The sequence below is a fragment of the Priapulus caudatus genome, unplaced genomic scaffold, assembly GCF_000485595.1.
Source record: "Priapulus caudatus unplaced genomic scaffold, Priapulus_caudatus-5.0.1 Scaffold271, whole genome shotgun sequence".
Classification (NCBI taxonomy): Eukaryota; Metazoa; Priapulida; class Priapulimorpha; order Priapulimorphida; family Priapulidae; genus Priapulus; species Priapulus caudatus.
In genome coordinates this window covers 273,145-290,630 of record NW_014577332.1, presented here as the reverse complement: position 1 = coordinate 290,630, position 17,486 = coordinate 273,145, and the positions used below count along the sequence as shown (strand labels likewise).

Sequence of the window (17,486 nt, the reverse complement as noted above, 5' to 3'; positions counted from 1 at the left end):
TAATTTTTCCACTTAATTAATTAATAAAAAATTTCACATTGAGAGAATTCAGCTGCCTTGGCGGAGGTCTGTGCTCTCCGAGTGCTCTAGTTCAACTGTACATTTTGTGTGTTCTGTGGAAATTAGTTCAGAAAGGTGTTTAACCTAAGGCAAATATGGCATGTGTGAGTGCTTGGTCAATGGTAGCAGTTGTGGCAATTATATTGTTAAATTATACTTTTAATACAAATATGGCATATGGATTGACCTAAATCTCTATTCGTGTGTGGTGTACTTGTTTTGTTGGCAAATTACAAACACGCCTCATATAGTACAAAAGTTATTTATTTACTAAAAATGTTTTTTACACAAAAGGCATGTACATATAGGTATAGTCGTACATTTATTTTCTGCTATGGTAGCTAGACTCAACAATGATTACGAAACGTGAAACATACCCTAATTACAACATTCCACTTGATACAAGTTTTTAGTATCATACAATCAGGAGTAGGTGTACTCTTACTAAATTCTGGTTTACAAGTTATTATCTTACTCCTGATAAAATACACCTACCACCAGTAAGATATGAAACCTGTACTCCCAAATCATTACACCTGATCAGGACATATTCACCATCTACCTATATATTACTTAGAAATCTCTATACAGTTTGTTGTCATGCAAAAGAACACGTAAACCACGTTTTTTGTTTGTTTTTTTGACAGACTTAGCACATTTAAACCTATGCTAACTTAAATATACATTTTCAAATAGTAACTCATCGCTCTTGTACAAAGACAGTCTCCTGTGGAAATAGTCCGATGTCTTTCAGAGTCACGTTAAAATCCATGTAGGACAATTTTCTTCGTGGGAAGTTTGTAACCAACTCATATCGTTCATTCGGGAAACCCTTGGCTATCGTGAAGTGCACTAATGCCATAAGTTTGGACGAGCTGGGTACGTTCAGCTGCTCTCTCTTTCCATCTGGGAAACGAATCATGAGGTTCGTATTCGGATCTGTTTCGGGGCCAAGATGCTTCTTCCATTCGCACTCGGCTTTTCCGTTCACCGCAGCAGGATCTTTCTTCGACTGATCGCTAGCCTGAGGTTGCAGCTGTGGCATGTGAAGTTTCTTTTTACAGGGAACTTGACGAACTGGGGAGATTGTCTTCTGCTCTTGCTGAGCGGTGATGCTGGCCTTTTGCGACTTTCCCTGGTTCTTCTTAACGGGAGACGCCGCCTCGCTGCCGGAATCGGAAAAAGTTTCGATTTCCGAGCCACTGCTGTCCGTCTCGTCACCCTCTTGCGTCGTTTCGCTATTGTTAACTAGCGATGCGACGATGGCCGCTTCTAGCTGGCTGTCCTCGCTTGCGTCGAGTATCGATTCGGAGCATATCTTCTTTCTCGGTGGTTCCGCGTTCGGCGGGCTCGCCTGAATCGTCGGATGCTGCGAGATGAAATCCGTCACGCTCTCGCAGAAGGTGGGAGCGTCGACTCTGTGCCAGATGGAGAGATTCTCGCCCGTGCGCGGGTCGAGGATGGCGACGTACGGATACTCGGTGACCTTGTAGAACTGCAGGAAGCGCTCGCCCTCGCTGCTGTCGTGGTACACCTGCCAGAAGACGAAGTGCTCCTTGATGATGAGTCGCACTGCATCCGAGCTCCACACGTCCCTGTTCAGTACCTGGCAGGGAAACTCGCGCACGTTCTGTATGTTCACCATCAGCCACTTGCCGCTGACCTGCCCCGCCTCACGCGCCGACTCGAAGCTGCCCTTGTGCATGAGGTCAACCGGCGGGCGAAACAGATCCTCGAGAGTCTTGAGCTTTCGCGCGTCGGTGCTCTTGGTCAGCATCGCCTCCTGCACTTTCGTCTCGCGCTGGAAGTCGCGGAAGCCGTCGAAGACGGAGCGGGCCGGACGGCGGCCGCCGCGAAATCCGTATGTCTGGTGGTAGCCTTCCTCTACGAGAACCTCCCTCTTTTTTGGAATGGGCGCACGGACATCGTCGCCACCGACGTTCGCGTCCATTGAAGTCGAAGTGGCTGCCGAAGCCACAGCCGACGGCTCACCTTTACTTCTTCTTCTGGAACGCTCCACTGAATGCGGTTGCTGATTGTTGATGTCCAGGTCATTGTTTATCGTTGCCGGGCCGTCCACAGCCATGTTGATTGCCATTTCCAAATTTCCGGCGCAAGCATCGAGCAAGTTTTCTGCAGTTTTCTCATCTGCGCCAGTTATTGTGCATAGCTGGGCGATTTGTTCCTTCGTAGTCAGTTGGTTACTACTAGTAGCCATATTATTCGTGTGATGCTACAAGATTCTGAGCAAAATTTTTGCCATTTCAACAGTTGCTGTTTTGTTTTTAAACTTCCGCGCCATCTACCGTCGAAAAGCGGCGATTTCAAACACGACAGGTGCCTGTCTAGACTTTTGCATGGAGACAGATAGTAAACAAAGGTAAACTAACGCAAATCTATTCTATGTATTTTAATTATTATAGGATTCTTTATTACACGTAATTAAGGAAATCATTACGTGTAATTAACATTGCACGTTCTACACAGTCAACCTTTTAACTTAATTGTCTGTAAGACAGAACTCATATTACGGTACCCAATTCATTTACAATTTACATTAATCATTTTTCATTGACATTAATCATTTGACAATGAGTACCTGTAGCTGTAATGACATTTACAATGCTCCAAAATGCCCTAAACTGAAAGTTCAACTTGTGCTGTTTTCCTCAAATTCGTCACTTTTAGGTCACGTGACTACTATCGCTACATATCACGGCATACGTGCATGATAACCTACGTACTAAACGCAAACGGTCGTACTGTGAGTGTGTCACTGTGTGTGTACTGAATACATCGAAAGTGTTCCTACTCTGTTAGGCCCTACTCTGGGATGCCAGGCACTAATACTAATAGTAATAGTAATGCTGCGAGGGTCTATGTCCCCCAGGGTACTGCCGGAACGTACCCTGGTACTAAATACTACTAGTACTATCTAATATGCCGGACCCTACCTCGCCTACTCCATTAACGAGTCTAGGGAGTCGCCTACGCCTACTCCCTAACCCTAACACTAACCCTAACCCTAACCATATCAGCTAGATAGTTACCAGGGTACGTTCCGGCAGTACCCTGGGGGACATAGACCCTATGAGCAATAGGCATAGTGGTGCTATAGACTGAGGTATAGCTAATAATAGTAATACACTGATTGACAGTTCTGCGCCTATGTTCTGCGCCAGTAGTTTCGCATCTCCGCGAGAGCCCGGATGTGCGAGTAAACTCTGCCATGTTGTTTATCTCGATGCGTTATCTGCCTTGCATACGCAGGTCGCTCACCTTTTTGTCGAAGAACAGTGCATGTAGCAGGGAATAGAGCACCGATAATGGATGACCTGAGTGACATGACACTTGATACATTTAAATTATGGTCAATGCATGCTCTAAAAGTCTTTCCTTAAGCCAATACGATCCGTTTGAGCAGTCTTTCACACTACACGTTACGCCATTGTTCGCGCATTTTACTCACAATTCTGGGACGGAAACTCCTCCCGAACTTTGACCTTAGGCTTAGCGCATGCGCAGTGTTAAACTGTCAACCGGAGTATATGGTTGGGTAAGATATTGGAATTAGCTGCTTTCTATAATTGAAAATGATGAATTGAAATGATAGCATCAAAAATAGATGTCTTTGATAGTACTAGTAGGGCCTACATAGGCATGGACATAGTTCATACTCGGGCTCAGCCGACCAGGCTCTACGACTGTTTCACGTAGAGAGAAGCGAGAAAGTAACTTGTTGCTAGGTACAGTATGATGTGTACCGATTACCGTACATAGCTAATATGCAATGGGTACAGTATCACGTTCTTTTTTTTTTTTTTTTATAATGCTTTATTTCCAGAACCATAGAAATTTATATTAATAACACTCTTTTACATTTTAAAGTTTTTATATTTTTTAATAAGTTTAATTGTTGTATTACTTTAATACACTATTTATTTTTATTATTAATATAATATAATATTATTCATTAATTTTTACTATTGATATTTTTTTTTTTTTTATTTTTAATTTTATATTTTTTTTTATACAAATATCATCGGTTTCATATTACCATATATATTATTTTTATTTACTTGTTTATCTGTGATTTTAGTTATTCTTAAGATAATATTATAAGAATATTTATATAATATTAATTATTATATATTTTTTTTTTATATTTTTTTATATTAATATTATAACTTAATTTTTTATTATTAATTTATATTTTCTATTATATTACTTTTTAAACTTATAGTTTTTATTAAATTATATACTAGCCTGATTTTAATTATTACATTAATTATTATAATAGCTTATTTTATTTACTAATTTAACTATAATTATATTATATTCTATTAATATTATTTCTTTATTGTATATATACTTTATATATAATTTAATATTTTATTAATAATTAGTCATTTATTATATATCCTATATAATAATTTCTTATTAGATCTTATTATTTCTTTTATAGATTTAATTATATATTCATCTATATCTATTATCTTACTTATTAATATTATTACTTTTAACATAAATTTATAGAATTAATTCAATCTTTATATTATTACTATATTTACATTTATATTTTATTATATAATTATTAATTCTTATATAATATTTAATTATTAATATTTTTTTAGTATTTATTATTTTTTTAATTTTTATATATTATTACTTTATTTATTATATTTGTGATATAGTCTTTCATTATAATTATATTTTAATATCATGTATTATATATTTCAAAATATATATAATATATGAATTTTATAATATATTATTTATAATTATACGGTATTATATTTTTTATATTAATATTATTTAATATTATTATTTTTAACTTTTATATTATATATATTACTTTGTTTTTTATATTTAATTAAATTTTTTATTATTTCTTATATATTCATAAAAACCTAAAAGCCTTCACCCTATGATTCCAGCTCACTACATTTCTTGCGTGGGGCTATCTATTAAGACGGCCCTTCATCCCTGCCGGTACTTTGTAATCTGGCGGCTGCGTCTCGCCTGCGGCGTGGGGTTCAGGGCGGGGCGCTACCTCTGCCGCCATTCTGAAGGTACCCGTGCAGTAGGCGCATATCGATCTGTACGCTGCAGTGTAGTGAGGCTATGCAATCCGGGCGCCGAGTTGCACTTTCGGTGGTGGTTCGGAGCGGATGAGGCAATGACGCGGGGCGCTTTACGTGCAGGATTGTGAATTTCCTGTATGTATATCGCCGATCTGCGTGTATTAGTACGTGTTGATTGATATATTATTGGGTTTTGTTCTATCGTCTCCGTCGCTGTGTCACAGCTCTGCGCCTCGTTATGAACAATTAAGTAATTACTTGGTCAATGTACGTTGGTCGTTCATAGCTCTTTTTTATATTTTTTATATGCCTTTCATTTTAATGTATAAAGTAGTATTTCAAGGTGTTGTCAGTCATTACTGTTACGTTGATACGTGACGTGCTCTTTCTTCAGACTGTTGATGTCGTGGGCGACCTCTCGGTCATACGGAGTGTAGGTGCGTTATAGCTGACGGGCCCGCTCACGTGGACGACTGTGGGCAGCTCGTATAATAGGTGGAGCGCCGCTGATATCCATTATTTATTTATAAATGAATACTACTATACTAGTCTTCGGAGTCTCTGTCGGCGAGTAGGATAACTGCAATCGGTGTCCTACTTGCCGTCGCGCCCCGGGAGTAGGGTGGTTTACGGTATCATTATCCATCCCTTCTTTTAGCAAGTTAATATTTCATCCGCTCCCAGGTGTTATATGACCTTATATGTTTATAGTGTATCTTAATATTCGATTTATCTCTTTCTATATATATACATTTTATATTAAAATATTTCTCATATTACTCTTATTTTTAATACTCTCAATTATACTATTATTCTTAATTATCTTCCATAAGTAAATTTCTATATTTTCCGATAAACATATTTATCCTTTCTATATCCACTCTTTTATCTTTAATTTATTTTATTTCTACTAATATACTTATTATATTCAGCTATTTCTATTATATTCAATTAATTTAACTTATTTACTTTGATCTAGTAATTTCTTTATTCCGTATTCTATATAAAATTACGATATATATATATTATAATTACTTTGTATTTTATTTCATAATCTTCATTTATTCTATTTTAATCCCATATTTTACTTTATTACCATTACTTACATACAAGAGAAGATTCTGGTTCTCATTACATCGTATTACTATTACCATATATACTCATTTTCGATTATTCTGATATATTCAATACAGAAGGATATCTCCGTGTGCAATATAGGTTCACAGTAGTACAGGTAGGGACTCTCTTCTTACAGAGAATTATCAACAGCTGACCATTCTCCAGAATTCTCGCTCATTAATAATATTGCTACCTCGTCTCCTCCTCCCGTGTCTTAACTTCGTCTGTGCCCTGCTGCAGCCTTGGTTGGGATTATTTACCTCTAGGATCTTACAGTTTGCTAGATCACGTCATAAACTTTACAGCTTCAAATATATAGGTTTGAGTCAGCTGCACCACCATCGTGGGTGCCAGACCATACATTTACAACTTTTTCAACATTTCAACAAATAAGTGCGTAATCAGTCCTCGCACTCCCTGCCTACAACAAGATCATAAATCACTGTTCCAAATTTTCATTACATGTAAGTATCTATTGTCGTGCAATAATCTCTTATATCATATCTGGTATGAAATACTTAAAGATTTGTACTTCCAGAGTCACCTCTAAGCGCGTAACCTATAGGGCCTGTTGGACCAAAATCTGAATGGATCATTTCCAGGAATGCCATTCTATCTTGCGCTTTTTGACACCTACCATATATTGTCCTCTCTTCTAATGTTTGTTGAAATGTTAATCTCCTTCCGTACAATCAAGGGGAGGTGTCCTCCTAATTTGATCTCTTTATGTTTAAATAGGCACCCTTCAGCTGTTATATTTATTTATCCTCTTCCGTCTCTCGTATAGTCAGTTAATGGACATTGTATTACAATTTCATTTTTTTAGTTCCTTCTTTTGGTAAATGAAAGTCGTCATCTATGTGTGAGTATGTCGTCAATTGTGTTCTAATCCCTTTACTCGTCCTGCTTAATGAATCTCTCAGTTGATGTGTGCCCAATGTGAGCTCAACAGCTCTAGGTCGAGCAATCACACCCACAAACCCAAAAAAGGGCCGCTCCCAGGCATAAACAAGGGATCTCCAATAGCCACTCCTATAAGACAAACTAACATTACCCTGTATTGTATCTTTCTGATTTTCTCCTTTTTTATTTTTGTCATTTTTATTATCTCCATATCGAATTTACTGACATCTGTCTTTAACTCCATGCATCAATTGTTACGAGGGGTTTAGCAGTCGATGTTAGAAAATGGTCTATTTTTGGCACGGATAAGGGATTTTCAAACACCGTGTATTTTACCTAAGGAGTTAGTTTCTTCTTTGAACATATGTTTAATAAGAGCTTATACCTGAATTGACAAACGCAATAAATAACAAGCCACCTGCGGGCTCCCAGTGACCCACTCCCCCCGAATCCATACGCCCCCGCCCCCCACCTCAAAGGCGTGTCTTCCCCAAACTCGTGATCTCAAGAAACCCAACTAAAAATGAGCGCAGCTAATACAATAATAATGGTCTTTCTCACGTATACATTACCCCAGCTATCTCACGCATAGAACGAATATGTAGGGGATTGGGATCACCTTGTCGTACCAGCCTGCTTTCTAATCAAAAGCATGACGAGATATGACCATTTTGGATGTATACCAAGATTCGGACTTAGTTCTCGGAACAATTTTACTCCATTTATTAAGTCGAGTTTAAACAAAATTAAAGTTATCTTGAGAAACTGCTATCTATAACACCTGGCCGGCGCCACACCCGGCCGTCGACAGATGCGCCCTACTTTCGAAATTCCCATCACCTCGCATTATCACCCCGCCGCCCCGGGTCCCGCTCATATTGCACCCTTTCTGTTTCAACAGTGGATGATCGAAGACATTATTCGGTGTATTTCCCCATAACGACTGGGATGAAACCTTTTTGGTCTTCCATTTATCAATCCTGTCCATAACATCGCTCCTCACAGCCTCTGCCGTGGCCAATACATGTTGACAGCAGCTTATATGATGTGTTAGTCACGCTGATTGGGGGCCTCCAATTTTTTCAAACTGACATCGTCACTTCTACCTGCGCCGGGCTTCAGCGTAACGCAAGTACTTTATAATCCTTCTACGTTGAGTAATGGATCATTCCCCCGTTTCATACCGCCCAACTTCAGAGACCGAAGTAAGAAGTATCACCAAGATCATTCCAACACGAATTTGAGACCATTCGGAAGCACCCCCCGAAGAGCTACCCCAAACTCCATTTTATCGGGGCCCCTTCTTATCCCTTACCTTTTTTGCTTTTTTTTAGTGCACGCCGAGGCTATTTTCCGTCGTGTTAGTCGTCTAACCACGCCTCTGTGTCATCGCTCCCGCGGCTGTGAGCATGTTGCTCTCCTGGTTCGCTCGCTTCCTTTTTCGTTCCACAGTATCTCGTCATTTCTTCTCACTTATCCTTATACTGTCTCTATACAGGTTTGGGCCCCTTACTACATCAACTTACAACTGTCTACCCCCTCTGTGGACCCTCTGAATTCGTGGGTATACTTTTCTTCCGTCCTCAAGTTCAATCTCCTGCATTGTTTTATTGGTAATCCAATTTTGCGGTTCTCAAGACTAAGAAATAAGCTTGCCTGCTTGCTTGCTCTTCCCTCGTCAACTCCTCACCACTGTGCTCAGTAGATCCTAACAGACAAATCTATGCCTCTCAGCTTGTTTCTTAGTCTCTCGACTTTTTCCAACTCATTGTCAGTGTTTCTAATCTTTTCCGACCTGCTCGGTGCTCAGACCTATAGCTTTTCAGCGGCGTTCTGTTTTTATACGCTTTTTTCCTATTTCTGAGATTTCTTTCTCATTGGCTCGCTTTTCTTCTTTTAACGTATTTTCTCCTTTTTTAACCCTCTCGTGCGCGCGTTCACGCCTCCACCCTTAGTCCCTAGCCTATAAGTGGGGCCTCTCTACTTGCCACACAACTAACGGTTTCCCAAAATAAGCCCTCGCAGATCTTTCTATAGTCCAATGATTTTGAGGTTTGGCATGAAGGATTCAACAACTCCGGGCGTCTATCGCCCCCTCCCGCGCGCTCCGCTCGCTCTCGATAAAACTGTTTCAATTATTCCTGAACTTTCTTTTTCTTTAACCTTGCCTTATAATGTCTGTATCTTCCAATACGAGTCATTTACGTTCTCCCAATTTCCCTCGGACAGCCTCGTCCGGTATGATTTGATACTTGGATATTTCTTATCTCTAACACCTGCATGATCTGACTTGTATTTTGGTCTGATGATTTCCGGGGAATGGTATCACTGCCATAATGTCCCTCAGTACATAGACCATAATCTGAGCCTGCATTTTGTTACCTTTGGTTTCCCTCCTGGCCCATGTGTATCTGTTTTTCGTCCTTCCTGAAATTGCTTCCATAATCTACAATTCTTTTTGGTATTAAGTGATCAGAACGTGCATCTCTAGCCTCTTGGGTGTATTTATGTTCCTGTAATTATGGTTCATTCCTGAATCAGGGTTCAATAGCCTAGATTCCCCACATCTCCACATATCACTGTTCACTTTCATTTCCAATATCTTCTAGTTAATTCTCTCTGAAATTTTGCTATTGTGGAAAGGTTTAGGCGCCTCTTCGTTTTAGGGTCCATACCAACGTTGAACTAGCGTGTAAATGAATTTTCTCCTACTGTAATATCTAAGAAGTACTTAATTGCGTCTGGGTCTCGCTTTTTAGTTCTGTCTGTCATTAGTACTTATTCAAAGTTATTCGTTTAAAAGTATTGCCACTCCTCTCTCCGCGGCCCGTGCATGTAAGGGCAACACTCATTGGCCCTCAACGCCCCCAATTAGTTCGGCTCGAGTCTATCCAGTCTTATCCAGTCGAACTCATCGTCGTATCCTGTCGACATGCGCTATATTTACTTTTAGTTTCTCTTCTAATCTTCCACAGAAATCTCTCTAGTTGGTTCACACTTCACCGTAACCGCCTAAAATTTTCATAAGTTTCTATATATCATTTTCTTCTCATATATAGTGCTTCAACCTAAACACAAGGTATCCTTCTTGGAATTACATCAAGTTGTGCTATACACAATGGATCTGGACAGTACTTTAGATTCGACGGTAAACGTACACAAGAGCACAAAAATAACTCAAATTGTGCTCAATGCGCACCAGAATGGATGCATGAGCATCCCTATCCTCACTAACTCAGGGTACGGATTTCTGGCACTCATAGCCCACCCTCGCACACCGCCCAGGTCTACACCCCTCGCACGGGTAACACCGGACACACCGCACGCTTACGGACGAGGGACCTCTCGCCCTCGCCGTTGGTGAGCCGATGCACCCAACACCGTGCCGCATGACTCTTTGCCACGGGTCGGCCCTTTCGGTTTTATCACACGTGAGTCGGTACCCGGCAAGGCACGCTGCCAGGTCCCCTGCAACAATGATTAATGCGACGTCACAGAGACACGACCATTTGACAGAACACCAAACCTATGCAAGATTGATGGCACCCAGTGACAGGGACCTCTCACCTTGGTTGGGATCCTGTATAGACATACACATGCCTACTAATAATAACACCATCCACCTTACAACTACGAGCTATCCACCGTTCATCTACCTGTGTTGCAGCCCCGCCCCACGCCTCCCGACGCCATGGCACGTCAAGCTGAGCGTTTGCATGGCGTCCCGGCTCGCTCCCGTTGGCGTACGTCCGGCCTCCCGCCTCTAACATTTCGCGCTACGGTCGCCGCCACCCGAGGCCTCACTCGGGCGAAGAGGTTCCTGACCCCACCAATCGATTCTGACAAATGAGTATAGTTCGCTCTCCCCCTCCCTCCCATCGCCTCCGCATCCCTCTCTCCACCCCCCGCTCCCCCTCACTCTCTCTCGCGCCCCACACCCGCTCCGCTCCCCCGCTCCACCCCCTCCTCCCCATCGCAGCCCCGCCCCCCCCCCCCCCCCCCCCAACCACCCCCCCCCCCCCCCCCACCCCCCCCCCCCCTCCCCCCCCCCCCCCCCCCCCCCCCCCCCCCCCCCCCCCAGCCCCTTCCCCCCCCCCCCCCCCCCCCCCCCCCCCCCCCCCCCCCCCCCAAAAAGAGCATTATCTTCCTAAGGACAAAAGACATGAGGACAACTTCGCAAGCAACCACACCCTCTCTCCAGCCCTCCCTCCCACCGCCACCTCTCCCACCCCCGCCTCCTCTCTCGCCTCCTCTCTCTCTCCCCCCGCGCTCTCCCGCGCTCGCCCCCCGCGCCGCCCGATGAATAGGGCTGGGGTTTTGATCATGAAAAATATGCCAAATTAGCGCTGTGACGCCGGGGCCGTTTGGCAGCTCGCTAGGGCCCGTACCTAGGCATGGTCTTTGCAGCGTTGGACTAGCAACCCAGCCTGGCTGCTGGGCCCCCCGCGGCCGGCCCCTTCCCGCGCGCTGCTCCCCCACCTCACACTGCTGTTCCCAGCGCGCGCCTTCGTCCTTCTACGCCCAAGGGTTTGCTTGACCATATTCTTAATGCAAATTTCTGCTCTGATGAAAGCTTCATTATGTTTTTTCCTCATATTATTTTATTTATTGATCTATTATGTACTATATAGATTCTATGCTACAGAACAACCTCAACGGGCTATGGCTTTATAGCGCCTTCTACAGTCCAATTTGTGATTTATTTTGGTTTATATATTATTTATCATTCTATATATTATACTTAATTTATTATTTTCACATAAAAAATCTACACATATATATTATCAAGAGTATCATAATGGGATTTCTCCCAATATTACTCTTTCGCTTTTCTTATACTGATTACGTCGATTGTTGCTCAATTAAAACTTGACTTCTTCTCACCTCATTCATTTGTGTCGCTTTCTTATTAGCTCTCTGAATAGTCAGATGAGCTTTGTAGAATCGCCATGATCGTCCGTCGTCGGTCTGGTCAACGTTGGCACAAATCTTAACGCCGCGTCGACGTACGGTCACGATCATTCGGGTCAGTTGGGCGGCCCGCCCTAGGGGGGATCGTCAACCGATTGGGATGTCGAGTCTCGGGGGTCAAGGTCAAAGGCGTCAAGAAGAGGTTCTTTGCTAAAAGGAAGGGGGGAAACCATCCCCCCTCCCCGCTCCTCCACTTACACCCCGCCGCGCCGCTCAACTAGGATGAAACTGGCCAGAATTGCCGGCACCACAATCTAAACGGCTCGAGCTGGCTCCCTGTGCCGTCCAGTCGCTCGCCCGTCCCGCCCCACCTCCGGGCGCTCGCTATACGCATCATGGTGGAAAGCGCATCACTATGACTGAAATTGGCCAGGTCACCACGGTCACAAGGTAGGAGATGGGCCAGGCAGATTTTAGCAGTTTCCTTGAGGACATGGTCTGACGGCTAATGCGCATGTGAAAACTTTCTTAGGGTTTCATGCCGGCTTTGCCCGTTTGACGTAGCCATTTTTTGGGCTTTATTGAAAGACCATGAACTGTTCCTCTTGTGACATGCGAAGACGCTCCGTGTCGGCATAACTTTTGCCCTCGCAAGGGAGGGGTTAACGTGATTGTTGACTGTTGAACAAAAGAGTGAACTGCTCTTATGCTCATTAGCGCCCCTCCATCCGCCCCGAACCTTTCCCCACCTCCTTTCTCCCCTGCCCCACCCCCCCCTCCCCCCTCCCGCCGCCCCTACCCGCCCGGCCCTTCCCCCACCTCACCCCACGCCCCCCTGCCCCACCCCTTTCCCCCTACCCTCCATCTGCGATACGTGGCGCGTGTCCTAACAATGATGTACGTACGCCACCTGCGTGTCTGCATTCTGCGCCTAACAAATGTGGGTACTACGCACGACTGAATTTTACCGTTTATAATCGCTAGCACCGACTCAGATAGGAGCCAGACGCTCTGCGGCTCTGGTGTTGTGGTGAGCTACAGTGTCATTGACACTTTCATTGATAGTACTGATCAGTAGTATGTCAGTAATTCCTCGCGTTACAACAACGTAAATTCGCTCATACTCAATATGTAATTTTACCAATTTATGACCAATTCACTCACGATGCGAAACAAAAATTTGCTCTCACGTATTTTTTCAAAAGAATAAGTGGGTATTTATACTGGAAAAATGGTCTGCCCAATCGGCAAAATTTTATAAAATATAGGTACAAAGTGTGCAGCCAGCTGCCAACACGTCAGGCATGTCAACATAAATACATGTAGCATACTGTTATCACTGTTAGATAGCTTGACTTACATATGCACTGTATGATAAATTTGCTTACCACTATTCAATGATATTTTGTGTTTTGATATGATTTTTGATTAGGGAATTTTGTTCAGGGGGCATGCTTATGCATTTTTACAGTTTCTTTTTTCAATGTTGTTACAATGGTTTGTAGTTCAATTGATTGTTTACATGTCTACCTCTGCCATATATGTTACAAATTGGTGCAAGTTACAAGGTTGTGACAATGATCGAAAGGTAATTTTGTTTCAGAAAATGTGTCTTGTCATGAGATTCACATAGGGATACACACGTTCATCTAAAACTAATAATAACTTAGCATGGACACCACAGCTGAGTAAGTAATAGCATCAATATATTATGGCAATTTACATCCACAGTAATGTTAATATCATATATTCAAGTGCTGCTGCAAGTAATACTATAACAAGCATTTTGTTATGGGAACATAATAATGTACAATCATAGATCTTTGTTTAATATTATCAGGAGTAGATAATAGAAGACTTCTATATCTTCTATTATCTACTCCTGATATTATCATGTTGCTGGTAAACAATTTACTGTGTCGTGAGGACAGTTCTAGAACCACTTTAATTGTATCCCCCGCGACGAAGTCGGCGGGGATACAATGGTTTCACGTTTGTCCAGCCGCCGCTCGCCTCCGCCGCCGCTCGCTGCTGCAGACACTTTCCCTTCCGCTCTATAACTCGACCCTTAATTGACCTAGTGCGACCAAACTTGGTATACTTACACATCTTGGGGAGAAGGTGTGTCGTGTACCAAAACCAGGTCACTGCAACTTTTCTTTGACCTTGACCTTGATCATATTTTCTTTCCGCTCTATAACTTGGCCCCTAATTGACCTAGCGTGACCAAACTTGGTATACTTACACATCTTGAGGAGAAGGTGTGTCGAGTACCAAAACCAGGTCACTGCGACCTTTATTTGACCTTGACCTTGGTCATATTTCCCTTCCGCTCTATAACTCGGCCCCTAATTGACCTCACACGAGCAAACTTGGTATACTTACACGTCTTGGGGAGAAGGTGTGTCGCGTACCAAAACCAGGAGATATTTCATTCATACTAGATCACGGGGATACATGTGGTTGGCGACAATTGCCATTTTTAGTTCATTTATATGATGAAACATTTTTGTCACAAAAGTGTGCCGCATTGATTACATATGTCAAATGAATGGTTAAACAGTGTGTGTGTGTGCTTTTGATTTCACTCATCAAATAGCGAACTGAGGGAGAGGCTGCAGAAAAGAAGGGCTGCTCTGAGGCAGTCGGCCATTAACGACACTACCTTTGACACCGAGGCAGAGACATCATATTCAAGCAAACATGTGAAGGATGAAACATGGGTGAGAGTCAAAAATGAAATCCACCACAAGGATGATGATGAGTGTACAGTTAATTGCATGCTTCCTTGGCCAGTTGTTAATATATATATATATATATATATATATCAGGAGTTAATAATGACAAAGGAGTAAGACATCTCTTTGGTACTGATTTCACTACATTTTTGTCGTACGAGTTTGATGTGAATAAAAATACAAATGTATACAAACATGAGCTTCTTTTGTTCACTAGTCCTTATTCTATCTTCCGGTAGTATTACAAACCACGTAGCTTCCTTCGTTTTGACATAAATCATACATTTGCACGACATGGTTTTCACGTTGTCGTGTGTGGCGAGGCCAAGCGGTAAATTCGCATACACAGGCTACAACAGCAACTCGAAGGAGGCACGGCAGGGAATTTAGGCCGTATAGTCTAGCCGAGTGCAGAAAATGCGCTTAGAAATTAAGTTTCGTTGTGCCCATGCTGGGTTTAAAAATTAAAACTATTTTACATTTAAACTATAGTTAGAATGCCTTGTTTTTATGGTTGAATCCAGCAGTTTAAAAAATAAATAAACGCTGCGCTGGTAAAATATCTGAACTACTTCACCCGCGGAGGAATAATGTGTATGAATCGTTCTGAGTAAACTGACGCTCCAGTCGATAGTAGCTTTTCGCACATGTTTTGCATAGCAACCGTTAGCTCTAGTAACTATAGCCCGCGTACAGTTGCCGCTGGCGCTGCCTGAGGCGATCCCTGCCGTGCCTCCTTCGAGTTGCTGTGGTAGCCTGTGTATGCGAATTTACCGCTTGGCCTCGCCACACGACGGTGAATAACGTGAAAACCATGTCGTGCAAAAGTATGATTTATGTCAAAACGAAGGAAGCTACGCGGTTTGTAATACTACCGGAAGATAGAATAAGGACCAGTGAACAAAAGAAGCTCATGTTTGTATACATTTGTATTTTTATTCACATCAAACTCGTACGGCAAAAATGTAGTGAAATCAGTACCAAAGAGGTGAGTCAGGTGTCTTACTCCTTTGTCATTATTAACTCCTGATATATATATATATCTCAAAAAACCGTATGAAATGTGCTTTTTAAAATTTACTCGGAACTAAGAGACACAAAGTGGACAGTTTTGTACTATATCAGTCAGAAATATTATCATTTTAACTACTCAACATTATTGCTTTTATCAGATTTTTTTTCCCACGAAAAAAACTGTTGTCAGTACATGTATTTGTATCTGAATTACATGCAATAAAGATTTAAGAATAATAATATTAATAGTTCGACTGGAAACCGCAAACTTAGTCTTTTTGTCATAGTCGACAATAATATGCAATGAATTGGTTTATCTTATAGGATACCACCATAGAGACATTGGAGCAAGAGAATGCACAACAAATAGAAGAGGAAAATTCACTTGTGAAGGATTTACACTCAAAGCACAAGAAAACACGCAAAGTAGTAAGTGTGACACAGGAAATGATCATGTCGCAAAGTTTGTGCAATCGTCATAGAGCATATAGTATCATAGTAACTGTAAAGTTTGTACAGTTGCAGTACAGCCATATGCACCCATATAGTAGAATAGTAGCTACTGAATTTAGAATATGCTTCGAGAAAATGATTATGATTATATGCCAGCTTGTATTATTTTATACAAACAAAAGGTAATCTACCAAATAAACATGCTTTGCTAATGTTTAAAACAGCGTATGAGTGCCCTATCGATATGAACGTCTAGTTCAGACTTCACTTTAGATACAACGAAAGTAAAGCTGCCATTACTATGAATCGTAGCTGTATAATTGATGCTGGGTGCTTTGTCCTAGTTATCAAAGACATTGGTCACTGATGAGGAAGCAGACATAACCAGTGAGCTTGAAAAGGTCAAAGACAAACTCAGGCATCACAAAGAAGAGTCACGTGTAGAAGAGGAACTGGCAACACCAAGACTTCTAGAAACAACGGAACATACGCTAGAGATACCTGTGATTACTCCGAGGAAAAGCCTACCCTCTTCTAGAGATGGTAAATATTACACTGCATATCTCAATGAACCTGTCAATCTATTCAATTGGTTTATGGCTATTGAAACACGTATGTGGTCATAACTGTATATCTGCAGTGAATATGTGCAGCAAGCGCGTAGCCAGGGGGGGGGGTCCTGGGGCCCTAGGACCCCCCAATCAAAATCAAAATTTTTTTTTTCTATTTTCTTTTTCTCTTAAAAGCGCGTAGCTGCCTAATCCTGATAATCCTAATAAAAAAATTAACGTAAAAAAATTGGCGTAGTTAGGGGGGCCAAAGGGGGCCATGGCCTCCTTGTTGATCCGAAAGTTAAAAGAAAATAAGAAAATAGGAATTGTTCCACTAAAAATAGAATTGTTGTAGTCAGAATGAAGGCTGTACATGTACTCAAAAGTGCCTCAAATACCCTCTCCTGCGATCTACCTTTTTAACATTTTCTGGGGGAGCTAGGACCTCCATACCTCCCGCCTGTTTTAACCCTTCTACTTGGAATCTTGGATTGGCCACGGCATTGGTGTCGTTGTAGAGCTGCAGAAGAAATAGTATTGTCAACGAAACAGCATCTAAATTGATTTTAAAGCACTATTTTTAGCTCATCTGACATAGTCAGATGCAGCTTGTAGAATCGCATGATCGTCCGTGCGTCCGTGCGTCCGTCCGT

The 17,486-nt window shown here is 42.0% G+C and overlaps 2 protein-coding genes across 2 annotated transcripts in view; one reads left to right on the top strand and one right to left on the bottom strand.

Annotated features, from left to right (window-relative positions):
- Window positions 1–306: 306 nt before the first annotated feature.
- On the bottom strand, window positions 307–2,329 carry LOC106808384 (UBX domain-containing protein 7-like). Its single transcript, XM_014811086.1, has one exon. It carries the CDS (start codon window positions 2,276–2,278, stop codon window positions 761–763), a length of 1,518 nt encoding a protein of 505 aa, XP_014666572.1. The 5' UTR covers window positions 2,279–2,329; the 3' UTR covers window positions 307–760.
- Window positions 2,330–2,360: 31 nt separating this feature from the next.
- Window positions 2,361–17,486, top strand: part of LOC106808379 (coiled-coil and C2 domain-containing protein 2A-like) — a 22,571-nt gene continuing 7,445 nt past the window's right edge. Inside the window, exons 1-5 of the mRNA XM_014811078.1 lie at window positions 2,361–2,440; window positions 13,681–13,765; window positions 14,677–14,800; window positions 16,154–16,258; window positions 16,627–16,825. Of these exons, the coding sequence (XP_014666564.1) occupies window positions 13,749–13,765; window positions 14,677–14,800; window positions 16,154–16,258; window positions 16,627–16,825 (445 nt within the window). The 5' untranslated portion in view covers window positions 2,361–2,440; window positions 13,681–13,748. The remainder of the gene's footprint in view (window positions 2,441–13,680; window positions 13,766–14,676; window positions 14,801–16,153; window positions 16,259–16,626; window positions 16,826–17,486) is intronic.

What these genes read in the sequence shown, in the direction of transcription:
- LOC106808384 (XM_014811086.1), bottom strand. Translation starts at nt 2,278, where the DNA reads ATGGCTACTAGTAGTAACCAACTGACTACGAAGGAACAAATCGCCCAG.